At 44.1% G+C, this 23,863-nt stretch overlaps 1 protein-coding gene across 1 annotated transcript; it reads left to right on the top strand.

The window, feature by feature from the left end:
* The first annotated feature begins 2,180 nt into the window (after positions 1-2,180).
* On the top strand, positions 2,181-17,037 carry CHI3L2 (chitinase 3 like 2). The gene is made up of 11 exons (XM_008963005.4): positions 2,181-2,382; positions 4,146-4,175; positions 5,040-5,241; positions 5,536-5,592; positions 8,514-8,664; positions 9,246-9,370; positions 9,631-9,760; positions 12,348-12,530; positions 14,925-15,041; positions 15,825-15,964; positions 16,815-17,037. Exons 1-10 carry the CDS (start codon positions 2,343-2,345, stop codon positions 15,960-15,962), a joined length of 1,173 nt encoding a protein of 390 aa, XP_008961253.2. The 5' UTR covers positions 2,181-2,342; the 3' UTR covers positions 15,963-15,964; positions 16,815-17,037.
* The last annotated feature ends 6,826 nt before the right edge of the window (positions 17,038-23,863 follow it).

Genomic DNA, 23,863 nt, shown 5'->3' with positions numbered 1-23,863 from the left:
TGACTTTGAAAGATTAGGAGTCTAGTAAGGAATGTCTCCAAGTTAGGTTCTCAGTTGGAATAGGCACTGGAGCAGATGAAGACCTTGCTTAGGAGAGAATCCACAGCTTAAGCCTGGAAGGAAACTTGTTTAAGAAAAAAATCTGCAAATAATTGCCATGACCTTGACCACGAAAGTCAAAATCTGATTGACTAAGCTTTCTCTTTTAGTCCTGGGGACAAGTTTATCATTTTCTAGAATTAAAATGTCAGGAGAAAAAAGATACATCTCTCCATCCACCAACATAATAAGGCATAATGTCAGGAAAGCAGAGATAAAACATTAATGCCTTTCTTTACTGTACTCTCAGTGCCAATCTGGTCGTCTGATTGAAATACGGAGATAGACAACTGCAAAGCAATGCCAGCGAGAGTGAATGCACAGGCACACTGTGAAATGCTACATTTACCTTCTTCAGCAGGGCAGGAAATACCTACCAAAAGATGAAAAGATCTCAGTTCAAACTAACAAATAATACCATGAGTGCTTTCTTTTTCTTTTTTCTTTTTTTTTTTTAGATGGAGTCTCGCTCTGTCACCCAGGCTGGACCATGAGTGCTTTTTTAAACCTCATTTTAAATCTGAAAGAAGAATGAATACATTGGTATGCATAAGAAGTTTAGTATGAACCCATACTGTGTTTTGTTATCAACAAACAAACAAGAACAAAATTGGCACCCTTTCAGTAAGCTCAGCTGAGGTATTTTCACACTGAAGGTTCTGCAGGCTTCTGGAGCCCTTGAGAACTGAGTAGGTAGGTTCAGGCAGCTATAACAAAATACCACAGACTCGGTGGCATAACAACAAACGTCTGTTTCTCACAGTCTGGAGGCTGGGAAGTTTAAAATCAAGCTGCACACAGATGAGGTGTCTGGTGATGGCCCTCTTCCTGATCTGCTGAAAGCCACCTACTTGCTGCATACTCCCATGGTAAACAAGATCATCTCTTCTGTGTCTATTCTTGTAAGAGCACTAATCCCATTCATGAGGACTCTACCCTCATGATCTAATTACCCGCAATGCCCCTTCTCCATAGACCATCACACTGGGACTTAGGGCTTCAACATGTACATTTTGGGTGACACCGAGGAGTCAGTTATGAAAAAGGCACTGGGAGATAGGTAGGGAGATGTGCAAGGCCCTGAGGATCTGAGCCTTTGAGTATGGAGTGCAAGTCCATTCTCACAGGTTAAGGCAGGATCCTGAACAAACATTTGTTGAGGTTTTTCTTTTTGTGTTTCACATAATTCTTTATTTTTATTTTTTATTTTTTTTTTGAGATAGAGTCTTGCTTTGCCCAGGATGGACTGCACTGGTGTGATCGCAGCTCACCATAGCCCCAACCTCTGGGGCTCACTCAGGTGATCCTCCCACCTCAGCCTCCCAAGCAGCTGGGATTATCAACATGTGCCACTACTCCTGGCTAATTTTTCCTTCGCATACTTCTTGTACTTGCACAGTGGAGACACAGACACCAATACATCACAATACAGTGTGAAGGAATGAAGGGAAATAGAATGCACTGTAGGCAGAGGTGCCAGCTAGTCTCTGCTTGGGGGACAGTGGGAAGAGCTACAGAGAAGGTGTCATTGGAGGTGCCTGGTAAACAATAGCTGTTGTCGGGTGTGGTGGCTCACACTTGTAATCTCAGCACTTTGGGAGGCCAAGGCAGGAGGGGCACTTGAGCCCAGGAATTCAAGACCAGCCTGGGTAATGTAGTGAGACCCTGTCTCTACAAATTTTTTTTTTTTAATTAGCAAGGTGTAAGGTGCATGCCTGTGGTTCCAGCTACTCTGGAGGCCAAGCTGGGAAGATCCTTTGAGCCCGGGAGGTTGAGGCTGCAGTGAGCCATGATGGTGCCACTGCACTCCAGCTGGGGTGATACAGCAAGAGCAAGATCCTGTTTCTAAAAAAATTAAGCAAGCCAGAGGTGGTGTGAACACAGAGAGAGAGGTGGGGGCAAGAAGAAGGAGACAGATTGGGATGATGAGGAAGGAGATTCAGGGCCGAGGGTGATACCAGGAGGCAGAGCCTGAGTATCACCTCCTTCCCTTCTCCAGGACCGGGTCCCTTTTAGGTGAGACTAGATGAAAAGGGCTCTTCAGCAGCTGACTTCACAGCAACTAATTTCTGACAGGTCAGAGTTGGCATTGCTCAAATCTGGGCTTCATTTCCAAGAAGTTTCACAAGTCTGCCAGGGGAAGTCCCTGGACTTCTTGCTGCTTTCGTGTAGGGCAGGCTGTCGAAACCTCAGTGGATAAAAGACCTAGAGAATGTGCATCCCAGAAGAAGCTGGCCAAGGATATGGGAGCAACCACCATGGACCAGAAGTCTCTCTGGGCAGGTGAGCATGGGGTTGATAATTCAGCAGGAAAGTTGGTGAGGAAGGAAGAGGTAACAGGTCTGTAGAAGAAGTAATCTTCCTCCTTTCCTGGGACTTCAGTCTTTCCATTGACCTTAGTGTCAAAAAATTTCAAGCCAATGCAACTCTCGTAGGGGAACCACCTGATCTTTCCTGAATGGACAAAAATGCAGCAGTAGCCGGAACCCTTTGCACTGGCAGGATGTTCTCAGTTTGTGCAGAGGTGCTTCTTGTCCACATTAGAACTGGAGCTAAGACAGGAAAGAGGCCAAGCTTTCTTAGTCTCTTGGTGTATGAGCGTTGTATTGCGAGTCACATCTTTCTTGGGCTCTGCTGTGGTTATATTTTACAACTTTTGGAGAGCCCCACATTTCTCATCTGCAGAATGGTTTATTGAATTTAATGTTTTTTAAACTCTCCCTTTCAACTCTAAAGTTCTGATCCAAAACTCTGGCTTTTGTGGTGGCTGGGAATTGGGATGAGAGTGGGGATGAGGCTAAATAAACAAGGCTATGAGTGAACGGGGGACGTTTACCAGGAGGGGAGGGGAGGGAATATGTCTGCTGGAGGAAAGAAATCATTTATTTGTGTCCATACCTCTTTCACCTTGTCTTACCCTCTCAAGCCATTAAGCCCCCACTTGGCAAGAGCCTTTTGGGTTCCCTGTTGAACTTAGCTGAGCCCTGGACTGACCCTTGACAGGGTAGAGCCCGTAGGGAGGCCACACTTTGGAGAAGGGCCTGGAGGCTGACCTGACAGTGGATGTGCCAAACAGAATTTCTCTGACCATTAGTGAGTGTGTGGAGAACCAGGGCCTAACCTCCCTGCCTAAAAAAACATGTGAATCATCAAGAGAGAACAGTAGAGCCCTGTTTTCCAGCCCTAAGCTCTGCAGGGGAGGAATCAGCTCCAGCAGCTGTGTCATTGAAAGTTTTCTCTCCTTTTTGGCTGCCCCTTTCTTCACTTTCGGACCCGTAAAGGTTTCAGAGTGAACAATATCCCCAGGCTGGGGGGATTGCAGTTCCAGGAGTCTTGTCCATTGGGCAAAGTTTCTAGGATCCAGGGGTCTGCTCTTTCTTTCCTTTAGGAGGATGTGTTAAGTATAGAATAATCTCACCAGTCTTCCTAGGGTAGATGTCCTATGGAGAAGAGACTGGGCATAATTTCAAACATATAAGTTTAAAGCACTACCAGGGCCAGCTCACACTGCTTATCTTGTTCTAAGAGTTAATTGTTTATACATAGTGTGACCATCTCAATTTGCCTGAGATAGTTCTGGTTCAAGCTATCGTCCTAGGGAAATTATTAATAATGCTCCTTTTTACTCTTTGAAGGGTCTCATTGGACAATAAACTATATGGTCACCCTACCTATATTCAATTCCAGACTGGACTATGAGCTCCTTGAGTGCAGGGAAGGCATTAACTGCATTATAATTCCCCCAGTGTCCTGAGCAATGCTTAGCACAGAGCATATGTTTCAATAAAACTTTGTTGAATAAATGAATGAAAAAATAAATTCCCAGCTTGGAACATGTTTCTGCCTAGGAATGTAGAGACACAAGGCACCCCAGGACTGGGGACCTCAAGGTCCTGTAAAGAAACCACAGCAGCTGTGACTGGGGAGCCCAGATGAAGTGTGGCTCTATCTTGTATGTGAGCACACCCACATTTTCACTGCCATTATCTGGGACAGAAGAACCAGGTTTGGCTCAACAGATTTCTCTTTCCACCCATCTATTGCAGGTGTAGTGGTCTTGCTGCTTCTCCAGGGAGGTAAGTAGTCAATAAGTCACTACCGCCTGGATCTCCTGGCTTGAGTGCTTTCATTTTTGATGTACAGTTTCTTTTTCTGCTACGTGCTTTTTCTCTTGATTACTCTCTCTGGTTCTGCCACTGACATATTTATGACACTGAGTTTTTGTTCTCTGTATCTTTTTGTGTATCCCTTGTTCTAGTTCTTTTTGAGCCACTCTCTCTCTCACCCCTCCCCCATAGCTGGCCTCAATATGTGTGTGTGAATACAAACATACACAATGTTTGTATTATCTGTTTCTCTACTGATCTGTGTCATCCATCCATCCATACACACTGAATCTTAGTGCTCCATGGGTGTTTTATATGTTGGTGGTATCTCTGTCTCTCAATGTATTTTTTTTTTAATTTTTTTGAGACAGGGTCTCACTGTAAGGTCCAGGCTGTAGTGCAGTGGTGTGACCATGGCTCACTGCAGCCTCGACCTCCCAGGCTCAAACAATCCTCCAACTTCAGCCTCCTTAGTAGCTGAGACTACAGGCATGAACCACTACACCTGGCTAATTTTTAAATTTTTTGTAGAGATGGGGTTTTGCTATGTTGCCAGAGCTGGTCTTGAACTCCTGGGCTCAAGCAGTCCTCCTGCCTCAGCCTCCCAAAGTGCTGGGATAACAGGTGTGAGCCACTGTGCCCAGCCTCAGCGTATTTCTTAACTGGGGTCTGGGTACTCAAGAGCCAGCACTAAAGGCCCAGGCTGAATGACCCTCAGAGTCTCTGGCAGAATGAGCAAATGATGCAATGGCTGTCTTGGGGAGAAAATTGTGACTTTCTGGACTCTAAGGCAACAGCACTAGAGTCTCATTGGCTCTCTTCACTCTACTCCAGGATCTGCCTACAAACTGGTTTGCTACTTTACCAACTGGTCCCAGGACCGGCAGGAACCAGGAAAATTCACCCCTGAGAATATTGACCCCTTCCTATGCTCTCATCTCATCTATTCATTCGCCAGCATCGAAAACAACAAGGTTATCATCAAGGACAAGAGTGAAGTGATGCTCTATCAGACCATCAACAGTCTCAAAACCAAGTCAGTAAGATGGGGGTGGAAGCATCCTGCATGGGTTTTAGAGGAGGGAAGCTGGTCTTAAGCTGAGCCTAAGACATACTATCTCATTCATTCATTCATTCCTATGTATTTCTCTGGGTGTATTTCTGATCCTAACTGTTCTCACCAGTGCTTCATCCCTTCACTGAACTTCACTTTAGTTCAAACAGCCAGGCCCTAATTGTCCATATTCTCTACACTTAAGAACTCTGTTCTTTAGACAAAGGCTTCCCTGGCAGCCAGAACATAAATAATCATCTTATTCTTCTACTTCAGGAATCCCAAACTGAAAATTCTCTTGTCCATTGGAGGGTACCTGTTTGGTTCCAAAGGGTAAGACTACGTCTTTATTTTTTGTTCATTTCCCCATGTAATTTTTGATCATCATCATTTTTCCTCCTTCTAAGAAGAGATATTAAACTAGGCTTTAAGAGGTTTTCCCTTGGCCAGGTGGCAAAACTGATCTGAGATTTGTCATAAGCAGAGGAACAGCATTAGGTTTTCTGGGGTCTTTGAAGGAATTCTTCTGGAGCTTAATACAAGCCCAGACACTCAAGGCTTGAGAGAAAGTGGGCCATGAACAATATTCAGAAAATTCTGAATTATTTACATGAATGTTTTTCACTTTATGGGTTATAGAATTAGTTTTAATTGGAAAGTGCAATTTTTTTTAAAAATCACTTGAGGGTTTGACTTTGCGCCCCGGGGTGGGTTGGATGGGTTGCTTCCATTCAGAAGCCCCACCATGGCCCATAGCAGTCAGTGGAGTACAATGTCTGGGATCATGGCTGTGCAGCCAGATGGCCTCAGCACCATCAGAGCAGCAGAGGAAACAATCAGTCCTGCTTTGCTTAAAATCAAAATAGCTATTGATACAAAGCACACATTCAAAATAATATTTTCTATTCACATGGAAATGATATCCCATTTACATCAAGAGCTAAATGAAAATACATAAGGATAAATATCACATTTTTTCAATCTTCAACTACAGTTTATCTAATTTTGAATTTCTTCTGCTTTATTATTTAAAGTGCTAACATCTTAAAAAGTCCAGAGATCTTAAATTTGGCTGAGAGAGTCTTGGAGTTTTTATAGAAATCTGATAGTACAACTTGTGCAACCTGTCAGAAGTCAGTTACAGCCAGAGTAGGCAGAGAGAAGAAGTAGTGTTAGAAGACCTATGTAGATTTCTGCACACAGAAAGAAGGAAGAAAGATCAGGCAACCTAACTTTTTTGGTTCTGTGTTAACTCCTCCGTGAACACCCTTCAATATGAATGGGCTTCCATGGCACCCATCCTTCTAATTATCAAATTTTCTCCCCTTCCTAATACTTGCTTAGGTGTTGATGCAAATAAAAATGTCTTCATTTATTCATTCATTCATTCATTCATTCATTCAGTAAATTCATTCAGTAAGTAATTGTTTACCAGTTTAGTGGTTGAAAGTAGAACTTTGGAGATAGACGTGTTTGGTTTGGATTTCCCTTTAGAGGCATGCAAGCTGTGTGACTTTTGTCAAGTTCTTTATGTCTGTATGCCGCAGTTTTCTTTAACTATACAATAAGAATAATAACAGAATTTACCTCGGGGTGATGTTGTAAAGGCAGGCAACGCAAGCAAACTGTTTAGCATAGTGCCCCTGTGCAATAAGGGCTCAATGGTTGCAGTAATCATTGTTATATGATTATTGTTGTTATTATTAGGTAAATGCCAGGCTTTGTGCCAGGTGCTGTGCAGAATAATTATATATGTGTAATATACAAACTTGCTTCTAAGGAACAAATTAGTAAATTTCTATTGAATGGGCATCTCTCCTAAAATTGGAGGCATCTGCCCAGAGGCTCAGGTGCAATGGCTTTCTAATCATTGTAAGCACTTTCAAATGCAAGAGAAAAGCTAGAAAACTATTTCCACTGTAGTTTTCTGATATCAGGCCAGTTTCTTGCTATCTCTTCAACTTCAAAGATGAGATACATGCAGGAATCAAAATCTCAATTTAATATTGAGTAAAACAAAATTAATTCAAGGCTCTAAGAAAGCCTGGGTGTGGGAGGTATTGTAAGAGGTGAGTGACACAACTTAAAAGTTATGTCCTCAGGAAAATACCAGTATCTCATCTACAGCTTTGGGTTTTAAATGCTATTGGTGCCCTTGGTGTGGGCATCTGAGAATCAACTTCATGGCTTCAGAATTCTAGTTCAGGTGAAGCCCTTGAGGAGCTGCTGATTTCAAGTCCTGTTTTCATCAGAAATCCCGGGGGTGGGGAGATCTGCGTTGCCTATTTGTGGCCGGGATGCTTGTTTGGGGACCATGAAGTCACTGGAGTCCAGTTCTTTTTCCTGGAACTTCCCTAAATGTTACCCCCTTGAGGCACATGAAGCAGGATTAGTACCCTCAGTCCCAATTTAGAAGTGGCCAGACTGGAACCCAGAGAGCAGGTTAATGACAAAGTGGCCATCAATCAGAAAGGACTCTGACCTTGGACTTGAATCTAGTTCTCCTGACCGTAAGCCCACCACATTGCAAACTGCTTTTCCAAGGGTGTAAAGTGTTAAAGAAAACCAAAGCTGGACAGTATTTAAAACAGTAAAACAGATTTTATTCAGGAAATATTGAAACGGGGAAAAAGACCTCAGTATGGTACTGGGTTCTATTCCAAAGGCAGCAAAGACAAGTGAGGAAATATAGCCAAAGAGCACGCTGGGGGCAATCAGTGGATGGAAAATCATAAAGAGGAAACACTAGGGCTAGGGGGATTCTTGCTAAACTGATTCAACAGGATTCCTGCCAAAGGATGCCAGAGCGATGAGATGCCACCTGGGGGATGGCAGGGGGTGAGTAATCAGGTACCAGGTCTGGGGGTTTCTGGCTAAACTGACCTAGCAGGACTTTTTCTGGAATCGGACACTGCAAAGACAGACACAGAAGCCCAAGGTTAAGGTCCAGTTGAGAAGAGGGCTCAGAGAAGCCTACCTAAGTTTGGTCAAGGCAAGAGTCTTTGCCAAAGGCAGCTCCGTTACCCTTAGGAAGGTCTGCAGAGAATCTAGTCTTCCTTTACCTGGCTGGATCAATGTTCCGGCCCAACAATCCTTTTTCTCTCGTCTGTTCCAAAAGGGGAAAGCATTAGAATAGACAAATTGTAAGTGAATATTGGGGAAGAGAAGACTGCTTGGGATTTCTGTGAAAAATGTGTTACACTACAAGTGTTACTTGTTCTTTCCAAAAAGACACTCGTATTGCTTCTTTCCAGGTTCCACCCTATGGTGGATTCTTCTACATCACGCTTGGAATTCATTAACTCCGTAATCCTGTTTCTGAGGAACCATAACTTTGATGGACTGGATGTAAGCTGGATCTACCCAGATCAGAAAGAAAACACTCATTTCACTGTGCTGATTCATGTAAGTCATGAATCAAGTAATTCATGTGAGTCAGATGCCACTGTGTACTCAGTACTCTGATATCCAGAATCCACGGCCACATTGGGAGACAAAAAGGAGGAGATTGAGTCTAACAGCCCCAGCGTTTCTGAAGCTCCCACTAATGAGAGAAAAGCCCTGGTTCCTATTTTAAGGTGGTAACAACATGAAACAATGGAGCCCCCTTGCACATTTATTTTGATGTCCTTCTTTTTGATGAAGAACATCAAAATAAAGCAACATCCATATGAAAGAGGGTGTAGCCATAGGATTTCCTGAGTACTGAGGTAGCCTCACAGAAGATCTATCAGATAGATCTGAAAATCTATCAGGTAGTAACCAAGATAGTTATTCCTGGGTAGAGTGAGGCTGGGGTTCTCCTGCCTAATGTGGAAACTTCCTGCGCAGATACAGGCACAAGGCATCCCCATGTGGGGTGGGGAGGAAAGGGTTGATCTTTTCCATCTAATGTGGTTCTAGAAACCTCACAGATTCCAGGCAAGAAGCTTAGCACTGTACTCTGGGAAGGGGAATATTGCACCTTGTTTCTTTGTTTTTCCTAGGAGTTAGCAGAAGCCTTTCAGAAGGACTTCACAAAATCCACCAAGGAAAGGCTTCTCTTGACTGCAGGCGTATCTGCAGGGAGGCAAATGATTGATAACAGCTATCAAGTTGAGAAACTGGCAAAGTGAGTACATCAGAGCAACTTTCCATCCCTCTGCTTCCAATTTGGTCCATGCAAATGATGCATCAGCATGTTTGACGGATGAGGGGAGGAGGAAGAGAGGGAAGGTCATTGTCCTAACCCTGCATCATTCAGCCAGGAACAACTTCTTTACAGAGACTTTCAATCCTTCTAGCAGCATCATTCAAAGCCAAAACAATTACTTACAATTGTTTCTACCACTGCTCGTCACAAAACCTCTCCCATTGCTTTTGGCACTTTAGAGATCTGGATTTCATCAACCTCCTGTCCTTTGACTTCCATGGGTCTTGGGAAAAGCCCCTTATCACTGGCCACAACAGCCCTCTGAGCAAGGGGTGGCAGGACAGAGGGCCAAGCTCCTACTACAATGTGGTGAGTAGGCCAGGGGAACCGCAGGGGTACTGGCTGTGGGGGTGGGGCCGGAGAGAGTCCAGCATGTCCAGAGTTACTTCTGTCTTGAACTGAGCAAGAGCTATGATCCCGAGAGGGAATTGGGTAGCCCCAGGAGCAAGTGAGTGCAGGAGAAGTGCTTTGACCAGGCACCAATAAAATGTCACCTAGAAAATATCAGAAGTGCTGATAGCTGAAGTGCCCTAAGCTCTGTCTCTGGCTCAGAGTGTCCCCCATCCCAGTCTTCTCTGGATTCTCCATCTTTGATACATTTCTTTGCATCTACACAGGAGAACAGAACTTGTACCTTCCTGTGTCCATCTATATTCCCTGTTTGATTCTATCTTTAAAACAACCCCATGAGGTCAGCTGGGTAGGAAATGTTACTCCCACTTCACAGATGATGAAACAGAAGCTCGGCAGATTCCATTGACTCTTCAAGGTCGTGTGTTGTGAACTTCCTGGTGATGGGAAATGAAAAGTAAAAAAAAAAAATAATGTTGTTGATGTTGTTCTGGAACATAACTTATCCACCCAATGGGTTCTCCTTGCCCATTGATTTATCAAGATAGGAGAATTGCAATAGAGAAAGAGTTAAAGTCATGCAGAATCAGCTGTATGGGAGACTGGAATTTTATTATTACTCAAATCAGTCTCCCTGGAAATTCAGGGATCAGGGTTTTTAAGGATAATTTTGTGGACGGGGGTCAGAAAGTGACGAGTGCTGATTGATCAGGTTGAAGATGAAATCATAAGGTTCAAAGTGGGTTTTTCTCGCTGTCTTTTGTTCTTGTTTGGGATCACAGAACTGGTTGAGCCAGATTCCTGGGTCTGGGTAGTGTCAGCTGGTGCATCAGAATGCAAGATCTGCAAAATATCTCAAGCACTGATCTTAGGTTTTGCAGCAGTGATGCTATTCCCAGCTGCAATTTGGGGAGGCTTAGAATCTTGCAGCCTTTGGCCGCATGACTCCTAAACCATAACTTCTAATCTCATGGCTAATTTGTTAGTTCTACAAAAGCAGACTGGTCTCTAGGCAAGAAGAGAGTTTGTTTCTAAAAAGGGCTGTTAATCATCTTTGTTTCAAAGCTAACCTAGAGACTAAATTCCTCCCAAATCGAGTTGGCTTACACCCAGGAATGAACAAGGACAGCTTGGAGGTTAGAAGAAAGATGGAGTCAGTTAGGTCAGATCTCTTTCACTGTCATAATTTTCTCAGTTACAATCTTTCTAAAGGCTGTTTCATATATATGGATGTATATTCCTAAAATTCTGGGAGAAAAAATATCTGTGTTGCATGTTTCCAGGCCTTCATATTCAAAGTCACAAAATGGATCAGTCCAGAGCTAGATATGATTTCTGGTTGGGGTTTTCTAGGCCTTCATGTGGCTAAGTCACATCAGCCTCCTTTACTCCTTCCTCTCGATCAGTTATCTTTAGGGATAAGGAGACATAACTTTGTCTTCTCTAACCCTTTATTTTGTTCTGAGAGCAGGAAAGCCAAAATCCGCCTCTTACCTCCCAATCTGTCTATAAACCAAAAATAAAATTCTAAGCCCCCCAAACATCTGAAAAAATCCTTCCTCTTGGCCAAGGGCATTCAAAGTTAATCTGAAAAATTAATTCAGGTCATGATGGGAAGTTGGGTGTCAGACATGCCTCACAGCTGACCAGCATTAACATCAATACAGAGACCTTAAGACTGATAGAAGAGAATTTCTAAGTCTGATGAGAAACATTTACAATCTAGTCTTTCTGAAGCCTGCTACCTGGAGGCTTTATCTGCATGATAAAACCTTGGTCTCTACACCACTTATCATAACCCAGACATTCCTTTCTATTGACTCCAGGCCTTTACATAATAACTCTTTCAACCAATTGCCAATCAAAATATCTTTGAATTCACTTATGACCTGGAAGCTGCAGCTTCTAGTTGTCCTGCATTTCTGGAGTGAACCAATGTACATCTTACATGTACCGACTGATGTCTTATGTTTCCCTGAAATGTATGAAATCAAGCTGACAGCCTTGGGCACATGTCATCAGGATCTCCTGAGAGCTGTGTCATGGGCCATTCGTCACTCATATTTGGCTCAGAATAAATCTCTTCAAATATTTTACAGAGTTTGACTCTTTACGTTGACATGTCCCATTGGGTCCAAGGTCATTGTGAGGCCTCATGGACTAGGAATCTGACAGCCACCTTTGTCAGTATTCACAAAGAGCCATTGTGTAGACAAGTTCCACAGGGATTTTGAGTTGACTCAAAAGGGGAAGGAACATGGTGACAACCTTGATTTCATGTTTTCTAGGTTCCTTGACTGATTTCTTTTGTGATCCACTGTCTAGTTCCTTTCAGAAATTAGAAAAAGTTGCATAAGCCTCTTGCTGCTAAAGAGCATATGTGCATTACAACAAGCACTCTGGTCTGGGGGGTCTGGTCTGTTCACACTCTGATGTAGAAAAGAAACCAGGCAGTCACCTCTGTGAAGTTTGGGATAGAGGCTAAAAAAGGTCTGACACATTTCTTTCCCCACACTCTGAGTCTCCATCTCTCTTCCCATTCTAGGAATATGCTGTGGGGTACTGGATACATAAGGGAATGCCATCAGAGAAGGTGGTCATGGGCATCCCCACATATGGGCACTCCTTCACACTGGCCTCTGCAGAAACCACCGTGGGGGCCCCTGCCTCTGGCCCTGGAGCTGCTGGACCCATCACAGAGTCTTCAGGCTTCCTGGCCTATTATGAGGTACCTGGAAATCCCCTGTACCCTCAGCTCCCTGCCATGTCTGGGTAGATGTTCCATCTTCAATTTGACAGCAGAGTAAAGCATCCTGAGTCTTACGAAGGGGAAAGGGCAGAGTACTACTGAACATGTGAGGGGATCTCCTAACTCTCGGTTGGGAGAGGGTCAGGGAATGCTTCCTGGAGGAAGTGAAATAAGCTGGACTCTGAAGAGGAGATGGAGCTAGCCAGGAATGGGGATAGGCAGAGGAGGGTGCGAGAAATTGAAAAAGGAAGACTACCCCAAGTTCTTGATTTGAGCAGCTAAGTGGATGGCAATGCCATTTACAGAGATAGGGAAGACTGGAGGGAGAACAGAGTGGACATTGGTCCTGCTTATGAAATCAGTTTTGGATGTTCTGAGTGTGAGGAGCCCGTGGGACATATAGATAACATGTGAGTCATTGAATATATGGGTTTGGATCACAGCAGGCCAGTCTGCACTAGAGAGGTAGATTCAAAAATATCAGCATAAAGCTGGTACCTGAAGCCAAACCATACAGTGAGAAGTGAATGAGGCCCCAGACACAGCCAAAAACCTCCTACACCTGAGGGTCATGCAGAGGAAGGGGAACATATTAAGTTAACTGACAAGGAACTACAAGAGGGATAGGAGGAACCCACCCAGATCTGTGCCAAAGACCTTAGAGAAGTAGGTGTTTCAAAAAGGAGGGAGTTGTCAAATGTGTCAAATTCTGTGCAGATGTCAGATAGATCATAGGGATAACAAAATTGTTCTGCTAATTATACCATCATTCCTCTCTGCCCTCCAATCTGGGAAAATTTATTTAAAAAGCATAGGGGAAGATATAAATCTAACAATAGGTCAACCAACAGAAACTCTTTGGACACTCCCATATCCCAAACACTGGGTACTGTGAAAGCTAGAAATAAGTAATTATCCATCCTTGTCTCTAAAGGGGTTATTGTCAAGGTGGAAAGAATGTGAAATACAGACATAGCTAGTTAAACAAGAGTTCAAAAACAAGATAACTATAACATTTAATAAAATCAGAGACGTATTGTAAAACAATATGGGATTCAATGACCAATGAATGGTGTAGAGTGACATGAGATCAGAGATGGGTGACTGGGGAAGGCTTCATGGAAGAGGAGAAGTTTATGCTGGGCCTTGAAGGATGAGTAGAAATTTGATCAGGTAGAGAAAAAAAAATATCATTCTATATCCTGGTCTATCTTTGGAGTCCCAGCCTGACCTCTCATTGTGAGTGTGGACATGTCATCGGCCCATGCTGAATGACTTGGCACCCACCAAGGTACCCATTCAGTGTAATGCTCCATTTTTCCCTTCATCTTACACATAGGAATGATTGACACATCATCAATTCAATTGTCAACAAGAATGGGACATGGGTCATTGTGAGAGTCCTCATTGAATCTCAGGGTGCCTGATACATAGGAAGTGGGAGAGAGGCTGACCCATCCTTGGGTAGTTCTAGGTTGATAGCAATAACACTCTTAATATAAGGGAGAAGAGAGGTCATTGCTCAGAATCTCCTGGTAGGGTTATAATATCAACCACTAGATATGCACTTTCCATCTCATGGAAAGTTTGATTTGATTGTTCAGTTCATAATGACTCTAGGTCATTATAACTTTGACAGGTTGATATTTGCTTAAATATTCAACTTTCATTTTCTTCCCTCATTGTAGTAAGCATGAATGTAGTTCATCCAAAAAGAGTAATCCGAAATGGATTTTCTATGTGATGTTGAAATGCATTTTTTAACTGAAGATTTATCTTTTTTAGAGCTCTTCCTTATGCTAACAGAAAGAATATAGCTAATGATAGAAGGGGAGCCCCAGGACAGGGCATATTGGGAATGGGACAGGACAGAGAAGGAGTAATAAGATTTAAGTGGAGATGCTACAAGATGAGGAATAGTGGTGATGGTCATGATAATACTTAACTTTAGAAGTAGAGCACTTTACTGTTTTCAAAAAAATTTTTTAATGTGTATTAGTTCATTTGATCCTAACAACAACACTGTAAGGTAGATATGTTGAAAGCATTATTATAATTATTTCCATTTTGCAAATGAAGAAATTGGAAGATTTATTGGTCGGTGCTGGGGTCTGATCTGGAACTCAAGTATTTTCTGATTTCTAGCTGCTGTGTCTCCTCCTGATGAGACTTTAGCACAGACACTTCCTAGAGGTTCGCCTTGGAACATCCACTTCATATGATATATGTGGTCATTTCTCTCATTGTCTGATCCTTGGGATAAAGGTTCTGATATTTTCCCCAAGTCCCTAGTGGCTCGCCTGCCCTGTCTACCCCAACCAAGTTTCAAGAATAACCCATTACTGACCCTCTCGTTTCCCTTTCCCCTGCCAGATCTGCCAGTTCCTGAAAGGAGCCAAGATCACGAGGCTCCAGGATCAGCAGGTTCCCTACGCAGTCAAGGGAAACCAGTGGGTGGGCTATGATGATGTGAAGAGTATGGAGACCAAGGTAGGTGGGCCACAGGCAGATACTCCTTTAGGTGGGGAATGGTGATATGTAGTAAAATGCCTGAATACTCTATGTTGAAAGAGAGAAGCTTCTGAGGCCCCAGACTCTAGGATGGGATCCAGCAGACTTTATAGCTCAAGTCTAGTAGTGACTCTATGTCATACCCGTGAGCAGCTGTGGTACAGGTAGAAGAGTTGGAAAGGACGCAAAAAAGAATTGAGAACAAGTAAGTTTATTCTGATAAGTGAGGAGTGGAGAGAAGAGAAAGGCAAGGAGAAGGGAGAGGGAATAAAGGAGACGTTGGTGCCTGTATAGGTAATCTACTTTGTTAATTATCTCAGGACAAACTGTTCAGTCCTTCTCATGGATTACCTAGCTAGGAGGCTCCAGATTCCTGAGCCTACCAGTTCTTAGACCTTGGTAAGACATTTGTGTTCCTTTCAGGGTTAGGGCAAAAAGGAGGCTTGAGTGTAATTGACAATCCTGTCCACTTGTCTTGTTAAGGGCTTCCTAGTTTTTTCCCTTATTATGGAGAGTTTTCTCAGCCTCCAAGAATGCCGGACCTTGAGTGTGGTGACTCAAGTCAGAATGAGACGTAGCTAATGCTGATTTGGTGGCTCTCTCTCCCTGAGCAATCTTACCCCTCAGGGAGTCTCTAACTCCAGAAAACCAGTTAGTCTACTGCTGTATTCTAAGCTTAGTCCCTCATCTGAACCTGATATGGTCCTGGGCATTTAGGGGCCACCCTTCGAATCTCTGTGTGTCCTTCTGTGTCTCCCATAGGTTCAGTTCTTAAAGAATTTAAACCTGGGAGGAGCCATGATCTGGTCTATTGACATGGATGACTTCACTGGCAAATCCTGCAACCAGGGCCCTTACCCTCTTATCCAAGCAGTCAAGAGAAGCCTTGGCTCCCTGTGAAGGTAACAGTCCAGGCTGGAGCTGGGAGTGGGCAGACAGCTGGGCAGAACAGAGCACAGGAGACTGGGGGAGATCATCTTCACATATTTGGACTAATCCTTTCTCATGCTCCTTTGGCTCTTCTGCCATGTTTTCTTAGCAGTTAGGCTGGTTCTGCCCTTTTCATAGGCTTCCCATAGACTTTTAAAGTAATAATAATAATATTGATAAATTTTGGCTACCATTTATTGAGCATAGTATGAGCTAAGGACTTTCATTACATATATATTAGGGATAAATATTGACTCCACCACAATTCTTGGTTACAAAATCATCAGCCTGTCTTAATTTTCTAAATCACAATAAATCTGACTCTATGTCCTCAATTCACTGGACTGATGATAATTTCCATCTCACTCATTACCTGATGCTCTTTTCCCCCACCCACAGTTGATCTTACTTAGTCTAGACATTTGGGAGCTCCCATGGTCATTATTGCTACGCCTTTACCCAAGCCTCCCTATTACCTTGAAGGTCGGTGGCTTTGCTGCTGCTCCATCCCTGGACCCCCAGTTCCCTAGGTGTATTGTATATCCTCCTGTGCAGATGAAGGCTGTTGCTGACCAAACAGTTATGCTGTGATACATTGGTTCTAGGGCAGAGGGTGGAGAAGCAGGGCGCTGGGGCTCACTGCAGACAGACAACTAAAAGACTGGCTCTGCTATCCTGGCAAAGGGCCTAGAACCATTTGAAAACTCCTGATTAGATAACTGGGTAGCAGCCTTCCAACTCTGAGCATCCATTGTTTAGTAACTTGACTTAGGCCTCAGTTTACTGAGTTGGGCTTTGAAATCTTTTTCCTTTTGTTTCCAGGATTAACTTACAGAGAAGCAGGCAAGATGACCTTGCTGCCTGGGGCCTGCTCTCTCCCAGGAATTCTCATGTGGGATTCCCCTTGCCAGGCTGGCCTTTGGATCTCTCTTCCAAGCCTTTCCTGACTTCCTCTTAGATCATAGATTGGACCTGGTTTTGTTTTCCTGCAGCTGTTGACTTGTTGCCCTGAAGTACAATAAAAAAATTCATTTTGCTCCAGTAAGTATGGCCTCATTTATTCAGTCCTTGACCCTGTGATATCAGGTTGTTCTGTCCCTGCTATTTGTGGGATCCAGAGATAGGGTGAAAACGAAGGTTTGCATATCATGTTTAAATATTAAAAACAGCTAACATGCTGTTAAAATATGACTTATGCTCCAACATTAACACATACAACTTTGCAACCACCTAGAAGGTCAGAACCTGAAAATTTAAAATTCTCAGACTCCTTAGAATACCACACCAGAATTCCCATCTTTGCCTCTGTCTCTCATAGTAGAAGCCTCATGGGCATACTTGTGGACATTGTAGGCTTTGTATCCAAGCTTCATCTGCACTCTACCCTCTACCCTCAACCTCCAACACACAAACCCATGCACACACACATACACCCGCCTCTGGGCTATGCATGTGCACACCAGCGTTGTGGTCCACTCTCAGTAAAGATGGGCCCAGGGAAAAGTCATGTGCAGGCCCTGAGAGAGCACACAGGCTCTTCTGGCTATTTGGGTAGAAATGCTGGATGTCTGGATCATGATTTAGAAGAGGAGGTATGTGAGCTTTAGGTGAATGTGCTCCTAGCCTGGCAGTCTCCTTACCTTGTGGGGAGGGGTGCAACTGGAAGAGGGCCCAAGTGGGACCCTCCAAAGGAGGGTCAGCAAACTACGGCCCATGGATCAAAGCTAGCCGACTGCCTGTTTTTGTAAATAAAATTTTATTGGAAGACAGCCACACTCAGTTTGTTTACATATTGTCTGTGGCTACTTTCTCCCAACAATGGCAGAGTTGAGAAGTATGACAGAGATGGTATGGCCTGCAAAGCCTAAAGTATTTACTCTCTGGCCCTTTACAGAAAAGTTTGCCAACCCCTTTTCTAAAGCACGGTGCTCACAGCACCAGGTCTAAGGCTGATTCCGGTGTCAGACTCCTTAATTTTAGGATGAACTGTTTTCCCCCACTTTCCCGATTTCTTCCAATCTTTTCCGTCTAGAAAAGCCACTTTTATCCTGACCTTTGAACAACAGTTTCATGCACATATTTAATTCTCATGGCTTGTGAAGTTAGTGATAATAAACCCAATTTTCAGATGAGCTAACTGGGGCATCAGTGTAAGGGTACATGTCTGATAAGTGGTGGCAACTAGACTGAATCCAAGAAGGCGGCTGCACCAGAATGTCCGTGGAGGAGGGCATTAGAGGTGGCTACACGATCAAAGCGGCATAAGGTGGGAATACTAGGAGACTTTTTTCAAAACTGCTTTGAATATCCTATTATGATGGAAAACCCCAGACATACATACCAAAGAATGGGAATGGCAAGCACTGACGGATAGTAGGGGAAGTTAGTCCCCAATGTCCCCTTGAATGCTGCTCCAGTGCTCAGATCTTCTTACTACAAGGTAGAAATTGCTTGGGCACCTCTCTGGCTTTCTAACTCTGGCTTTCTAACTTTGCTTCCTATGGTAATTGAATTCTCAAGAATCAGAAGAGCAGTGTAATTAAGAACATAGTCTGGAGCCAGATCTCCTGGGTTCACACACAGTGGCTTTGTCACCAACCTAGTGGCTATGTGACCTTGGGCATGTTATTTATCTTTTATGTGCCCCCAGCTTTCTCATTTTTAAGGTGGGGATAATAACAATATCTACCTCTCAGGGATATGATAATGGTTAGGTAAGTTGATATTTGTAAGGCATTTGGGCAAATGCCCGACACATCACAAATACTATTTTTGTTTGCTATTATTTCCATTAAAAGAAAAACATTAGATAAAACAAATCTAACAGAGTTTATTTGAGCAAAGAATGATTCAATGAATTCGGCAACACTCAGAACCAGAAGAGGTTCAGAGAGCTGTCCTCTGCAATATGGAGAATGAGTATTTATAGACAGAAGAGAAAGTAGAGAAATAGTCTAATTGGTCACAGCCAGGAGTTTGCCTTATTTAAACATGGTCCGATCAGTTGGCTGCCTGTGATTGGCTGAGATCTGGTTACTGTTACAAAAAAATATACTTCTAAGTTAGGTTTCAGTTTATGTACATACTACATTAGGTTCTAGATCATTAGGAGGGACTCAAACTACAGAGATAACCTCAGGCCAAAGTTAATTTAACACTTCCATTATCCAGCTGCTGTAACGGGCACAAGAGAGAGTATGGGCAGCTGCCCAACACATTAACCTTGGCCTTGCATGGAGCCTAAGAGCCCAATAAAGGTCTATGTCTTGGGCTGTAAGCCGTGAACTCATGGAGCCCTCTCTCATGCTTACTGTGAGGATAGAACCATTTGTTTTGCAAACGTCCAGGAGAAGATTAAGGAAATCAAGGCCCCTTGTTTGGCTGGGGTTGGGGATGGATTCTGGTCATCCTTTCCTTTCCTCTCCTCTCCTCTCCTCTCCGCTACTTTCCTCTCCTTTCCTTTCCTCTCCCCTACACCCCTACCCACTACAACCCCTTTGAGGAGATCTTTGTAGGCTAAGAGTCTTATGCCAAGGAGGAACCATATCTTAGACTTGCTCAGGGGCAGTATGGGTGAGAGTCAGGAGGTCATAAGAACCCAGGCCCCAGTTGGTCTCTGCTTGGATTACAGCTCTGCTACTTCTCGGTGTGATCTTTGGCAGTTTGCTTAGTCTCCTGTCCCTCAGTTTTCCTAATATGTAGAACAGATGACAGTAATAGCATCTTCCTGAAAGGATAGTTTTGAATAAACGAATTAATACATATGAAGCATTTAGCACATCGTAAGTGCTGAATGAATGTTCGCTATTATTGTGTTCAATACTGCTCCAGTTCTAGTTAGTCAATGCCTCCAGTTTTTGACATTCTTCTAGTGTTCAGACAGAAGCTAAACAGTCAAAAGCCTGGGAACGATGGGGACAGATTGTAGGTAATAAATAGCTTTGGAAATGCCATCAGCTCTGCACAACCATACACATGTACTAAAGTTTGTAGGACCCATTTCTGTTTTCTTTGTGAATCTAATTTGCCTTTAAATGGATCCGGCCTCAAAGATCCCAACGGTCTGAGTAGCATCTCCCAGAAAAATCCTGAAAATGTACCTGGCAGATCTCTTAAGAAGGAGGTATCTTGGCATATACTGGGAGTGGAGCCAGCAGCAAGACTCTCTCCTAGATGGGATTTCATTTAAGTTAGGCTATGTCGATGCCTCGGGGCTAATGTCAATACCAAAGGTTTTTTAAAAAAGGCCTGCCTTGGAGGACAGCAGATCACATCTTTGGTACTTTCGTTGTCTTCTGGGGCAGAGGGACCCTCAGAAATGGTCTAGAAACCTATGATGTGGCATCATGGTGGGCTTCCTGTAGGTGGCATCCCTTTATGTATGGGTAGTAAGACTGGGGAAGGAGTGGAAGGAGGTGGGTCCTAAAATATTGTGATTTTCAAAGCCTTGATCCCTGGGCATTTTTGCAGCTGTCTTTTCTCTGATATACATTGTTCCCGGGACCTGTCCCAGGGCTTGCTGCCTCTCCTTTCTGAGTCAAAGCATAATTAGAAATGTCTGTCCCAGGTGAATTTTCTCTGTCCTCTGTAAACCAGACGACCTTTGAATAAACAGAAACAACCTTGGAAAATGATGCTTTCTCATGCCAAACTTGATAGAACTCACAAACTTCTTGTAGCCACTACCCAAATCTATTGCTACAATAGAATCAAGGTATTAGGGCCTGGGCAGGGATAAACCCACCCAGGATGGTTTATCCAGGAATGCGGTCAAATGGTTATTTGATGTCCTTTGTCCATACTCCTCTGCTAGCATCCATCTGGTCTCTTTGGACACATGGGACCTACTCTGACCCCAAATGACTTTGGACTCTAGGTCAGCCTCATACGTGTGCCAAATATGCCATTTTCCTCAAAGAACTTTCAGCCAACAGCCTTTTAAAGCTGCCTTCCCATGTGTCCCTGGGTTGGTTACCCAAGATGGAAAACACAGACAAGATTCAGAGAGCTAAGGGGAGCCGTATGCCACCCCTATCCCTTTATTCCTGATCTCCCATCATGCCTGCTGAAGGGGGCCAGGTGCAGGATGAGAGGGCCTGCATGCTCCCTATAAAAGCTGTTGAGTACCCCACTCAGACCTGGAACTTGCATTTAGGACTTCCCAGCAAAATGGGCAAGCTGCTGATTCTTGCTGATGAGTCTTTCCCAGGCAAGCTGAGTTTAGCTTTCAGAGCAGCTGCCTTTTCTCCTCAGTTCACTTGCTGTCTCCTCCCCTATCCTATGCTCCAAAGGCCTGCACTGTCTCCTTCCTCCATCTCTTGCAGCCTTCTTGAGTACATAACATGGTGGGGAAGTAAGGAAGAGTTCACTGAGCACCTTAGGGCTTCATACCGGAGGGAAAGTGGATAACTCTGGCAGACCAGGACAAGGCCATTTCCACCACGTGAAATAAGAGAAGACTTAGGCCAGCCCCCACCCCAACCCCTTTCCAGTGTTCTGTGATTCCCGCTCAGTGCCAGCCACAGAGCAGGAGCTCAAGACACTCACTTAATCAAAGATTAACCAACTACCAGGAGCAATTAGTAGAAAAATGAATAAGACAGATGTTTCTCTGAATGTAGAACTCTGGGAGCAGGTGCATAGGAGGGGGTTTGGGAGAGAGGAAGAAAAGGCCTTAAAGAGTTAATGCAGCTCCCCCATGGCTAACTTGTTTCCCAGAGAGAGTGACCAAACTGTAGAAAGAAGCCCAATAAGGGTGATCACTGGGATGGCACAACAGCACATCCAGGGTGTGGTTGGGTGGCTTGGAAAAGGACACAATTTAAAAACTTCATCTGAGTTGAAAAGTAGAGTGTAGTTGTTCCTGGAAAAGATGAGTTGTAGCTCTAGGGTGAAGAGACTGCTATGGGAAGGGGCCCTCTGCCTGAGATCTCCCTTTCTTCACCTTCTATGCCTCCTGTGCCCCTCCCCACCAATCTGGCTTATCTTTAGGGTCCATTCATTCAACACATATTGATAGAGAGCTGACTGTGTGCTGGGTAGTGGGGACTCAGCAGTGTCAGCACAGTCCTTGCCCTCACAGAGCTCGCAGTCTGATGGGCAGACCAATAAACAATCATCTTTCAGTGTGGTAAGGGCTGTGATGGGGATAAGCACAGATGTCAAAGGGGCCTAGAGGGACAGCAGGGAGTTCCAGTCCCAAGGTCACTTCTCTTGGGAAGTCTTCCCTGACCTCTGTGTCTCAATTTTATCACTTGTCATATGGCATTGCACCTATGTGCTTACAGGTGTGACTTTCCACCAGGCTGTGAGCTCCTTGAGGGGAGGGACCCTGCCTATGTAGTCTTTTGATCTCTACCACCCAGTAATTAATATAGGTTTATTGAAAGAATAACAACACATCCTCCTGGCTCCTGAGTCACACACCATCACCTGAGCTTCCGGGTAGCCAAGTGAATGCCTACATTAGCCACCTGCTCCAAATATGTCATACAGTAGCCTATGTTGGGAAAGGGTTTATAGAGCAGAGGGGGCGTCAAGCCCCATCTCCCTTTCCCCATTTACTGGCCATGGCTGCCATAGGCTTGCCCCTTCCCAGCCAGAGACAGGATGACCCTGGCACCCTCTGAACAAGACCTTTTTGTCTTTAGGTCTGGCCCTCCTGCTGCAGCTGGGTAAGTATCCCATGGGAGGGTTCCCCAAAAGATACCAACAGCAGAATGTTTAGCCTTTGAATGCTGTCCGCAGTCACTCTCATGCCGTGCTTCATTGGTAGAGCCTTCAGCATCCTTCTCCCTAGGAGAGGCAGGTTGCTGTCATTTTTCTGGATTCTTTTCTCCAGGAAATTCAACTCCCCAGCATCCTATTCTGTGTGTCACAGGAGGTGCCATCCACAAAGGATTCTCTGTGAATAGTATCCCCTGAAGTTTGCCATGTTGCTATACAGCCCCACAACAACCTATCAACTAGCTGCCAATTTAACCTAAAGTTTAACCTAAAATTGCACCAGCTAAATGTTTAGCATATTTATTGGGTAACTACTGTGTGCAAGGTGCTTTTCATTTATTATTTTATATACCCACACATTAAATGCAATGAAGTGGGCATATTAAAACCATGTTAAGGTTGAGGCAACTGAGTCATAGGGAGGTTAAAAGCTTTCCCTAGCCCACAGAACCCAGGAAGGCCAGATCACCTTCTCAGCTAAGTTGATGCTTTTGTCCCATCAGGAATCCAATGGGTAGATTTTATAGTCAAGCTCACAGGACCATGGTATAAAGGACTTAGGTGTGAGTCCTGGCTCTGCCACCTTACGAGTTGGATGATCTTGGTCAAGTTGCTTCATCTCTCTGAATACCACTTAAAGGTCAAATGATATTAACAGTTTCTGCCTTGTGGGGTTATAAGGGTTAAAGAAGCAATGCATGTAAAGTACCTGGCATTTAGCAGGCACTCAGTAAATGGTAGACACTTCCACTGCCGATGTTCCTTGCTCTCTCCTAGACTCAGACTTCCAGCTTTCTGGCCTTGTGTATCCCGGAAGCTCCAGCCAATCTACCTTCTGTGCTAAGGGGTTGATATCTGGCTCCCTCATCCTCCCCAGGATGCCCTGACTTTTCTTCCCTGAAGTTCCCTTCTGCACCAGGGTCCATCAGCCCACTGGCAGAGATGGCAGCAAGAACCTACTCAATGAGTTATTTATAGCGTGCCCTGGAGGACTCATGGCACAAGGGCCCCTTGATCCTACAGAGAGCTCTGTTCCCAACACAAAGGCCTTGTGTGGAATGTGAGGGTGGAGGGACCGACTGGCAAATGACAGCTCATTGCAAGTGGAATTTCTTTACACTAGTATCTTTTTATCTCCAGCAACA

This window comes from Pan paniscus, chromosome 1 (assembly GCF_029289425.2).
Source record: "Pan paniscus chromosome 1, NHGRI_mPanPan1-v2.0_pri, whole genome shotgun sequence".
Lineage (NCBI taxonomy): Eukaryota > Metazoa > Chordata > Mammalia > Primates > Hominidae > Pan > Pan paniscus.
Note: the sequence above shows the minus strand (reverse complement) of the source record. Positions and strands in the feature narration are given on the sequence as shown.

Bases quoted from the DNA above. Each gene is read 5' to 3' on its own strand.
- CHI3L2 (XM_008963005.4), top strand. From the start codon at position 2,343: ATGGGAGCAACCACCATGGACCAGAAGTCTCTCTGGGCAG. The intron at 2,383-4,145 runs GTGAGCATGGGG...CATCTATTGCAG, and splicing joins CCAGAAGTCTCTCTGGGCAG to GTGTAGTGGTCTTGCTGCTT. The intron at 5,593-8,513 runs GTAAGACTACGT...GCTTCTTTCCAG, and splicing joins TACCTGTTTGGTTCCAAAGG to GTTCCACCCTATGGTGGATT.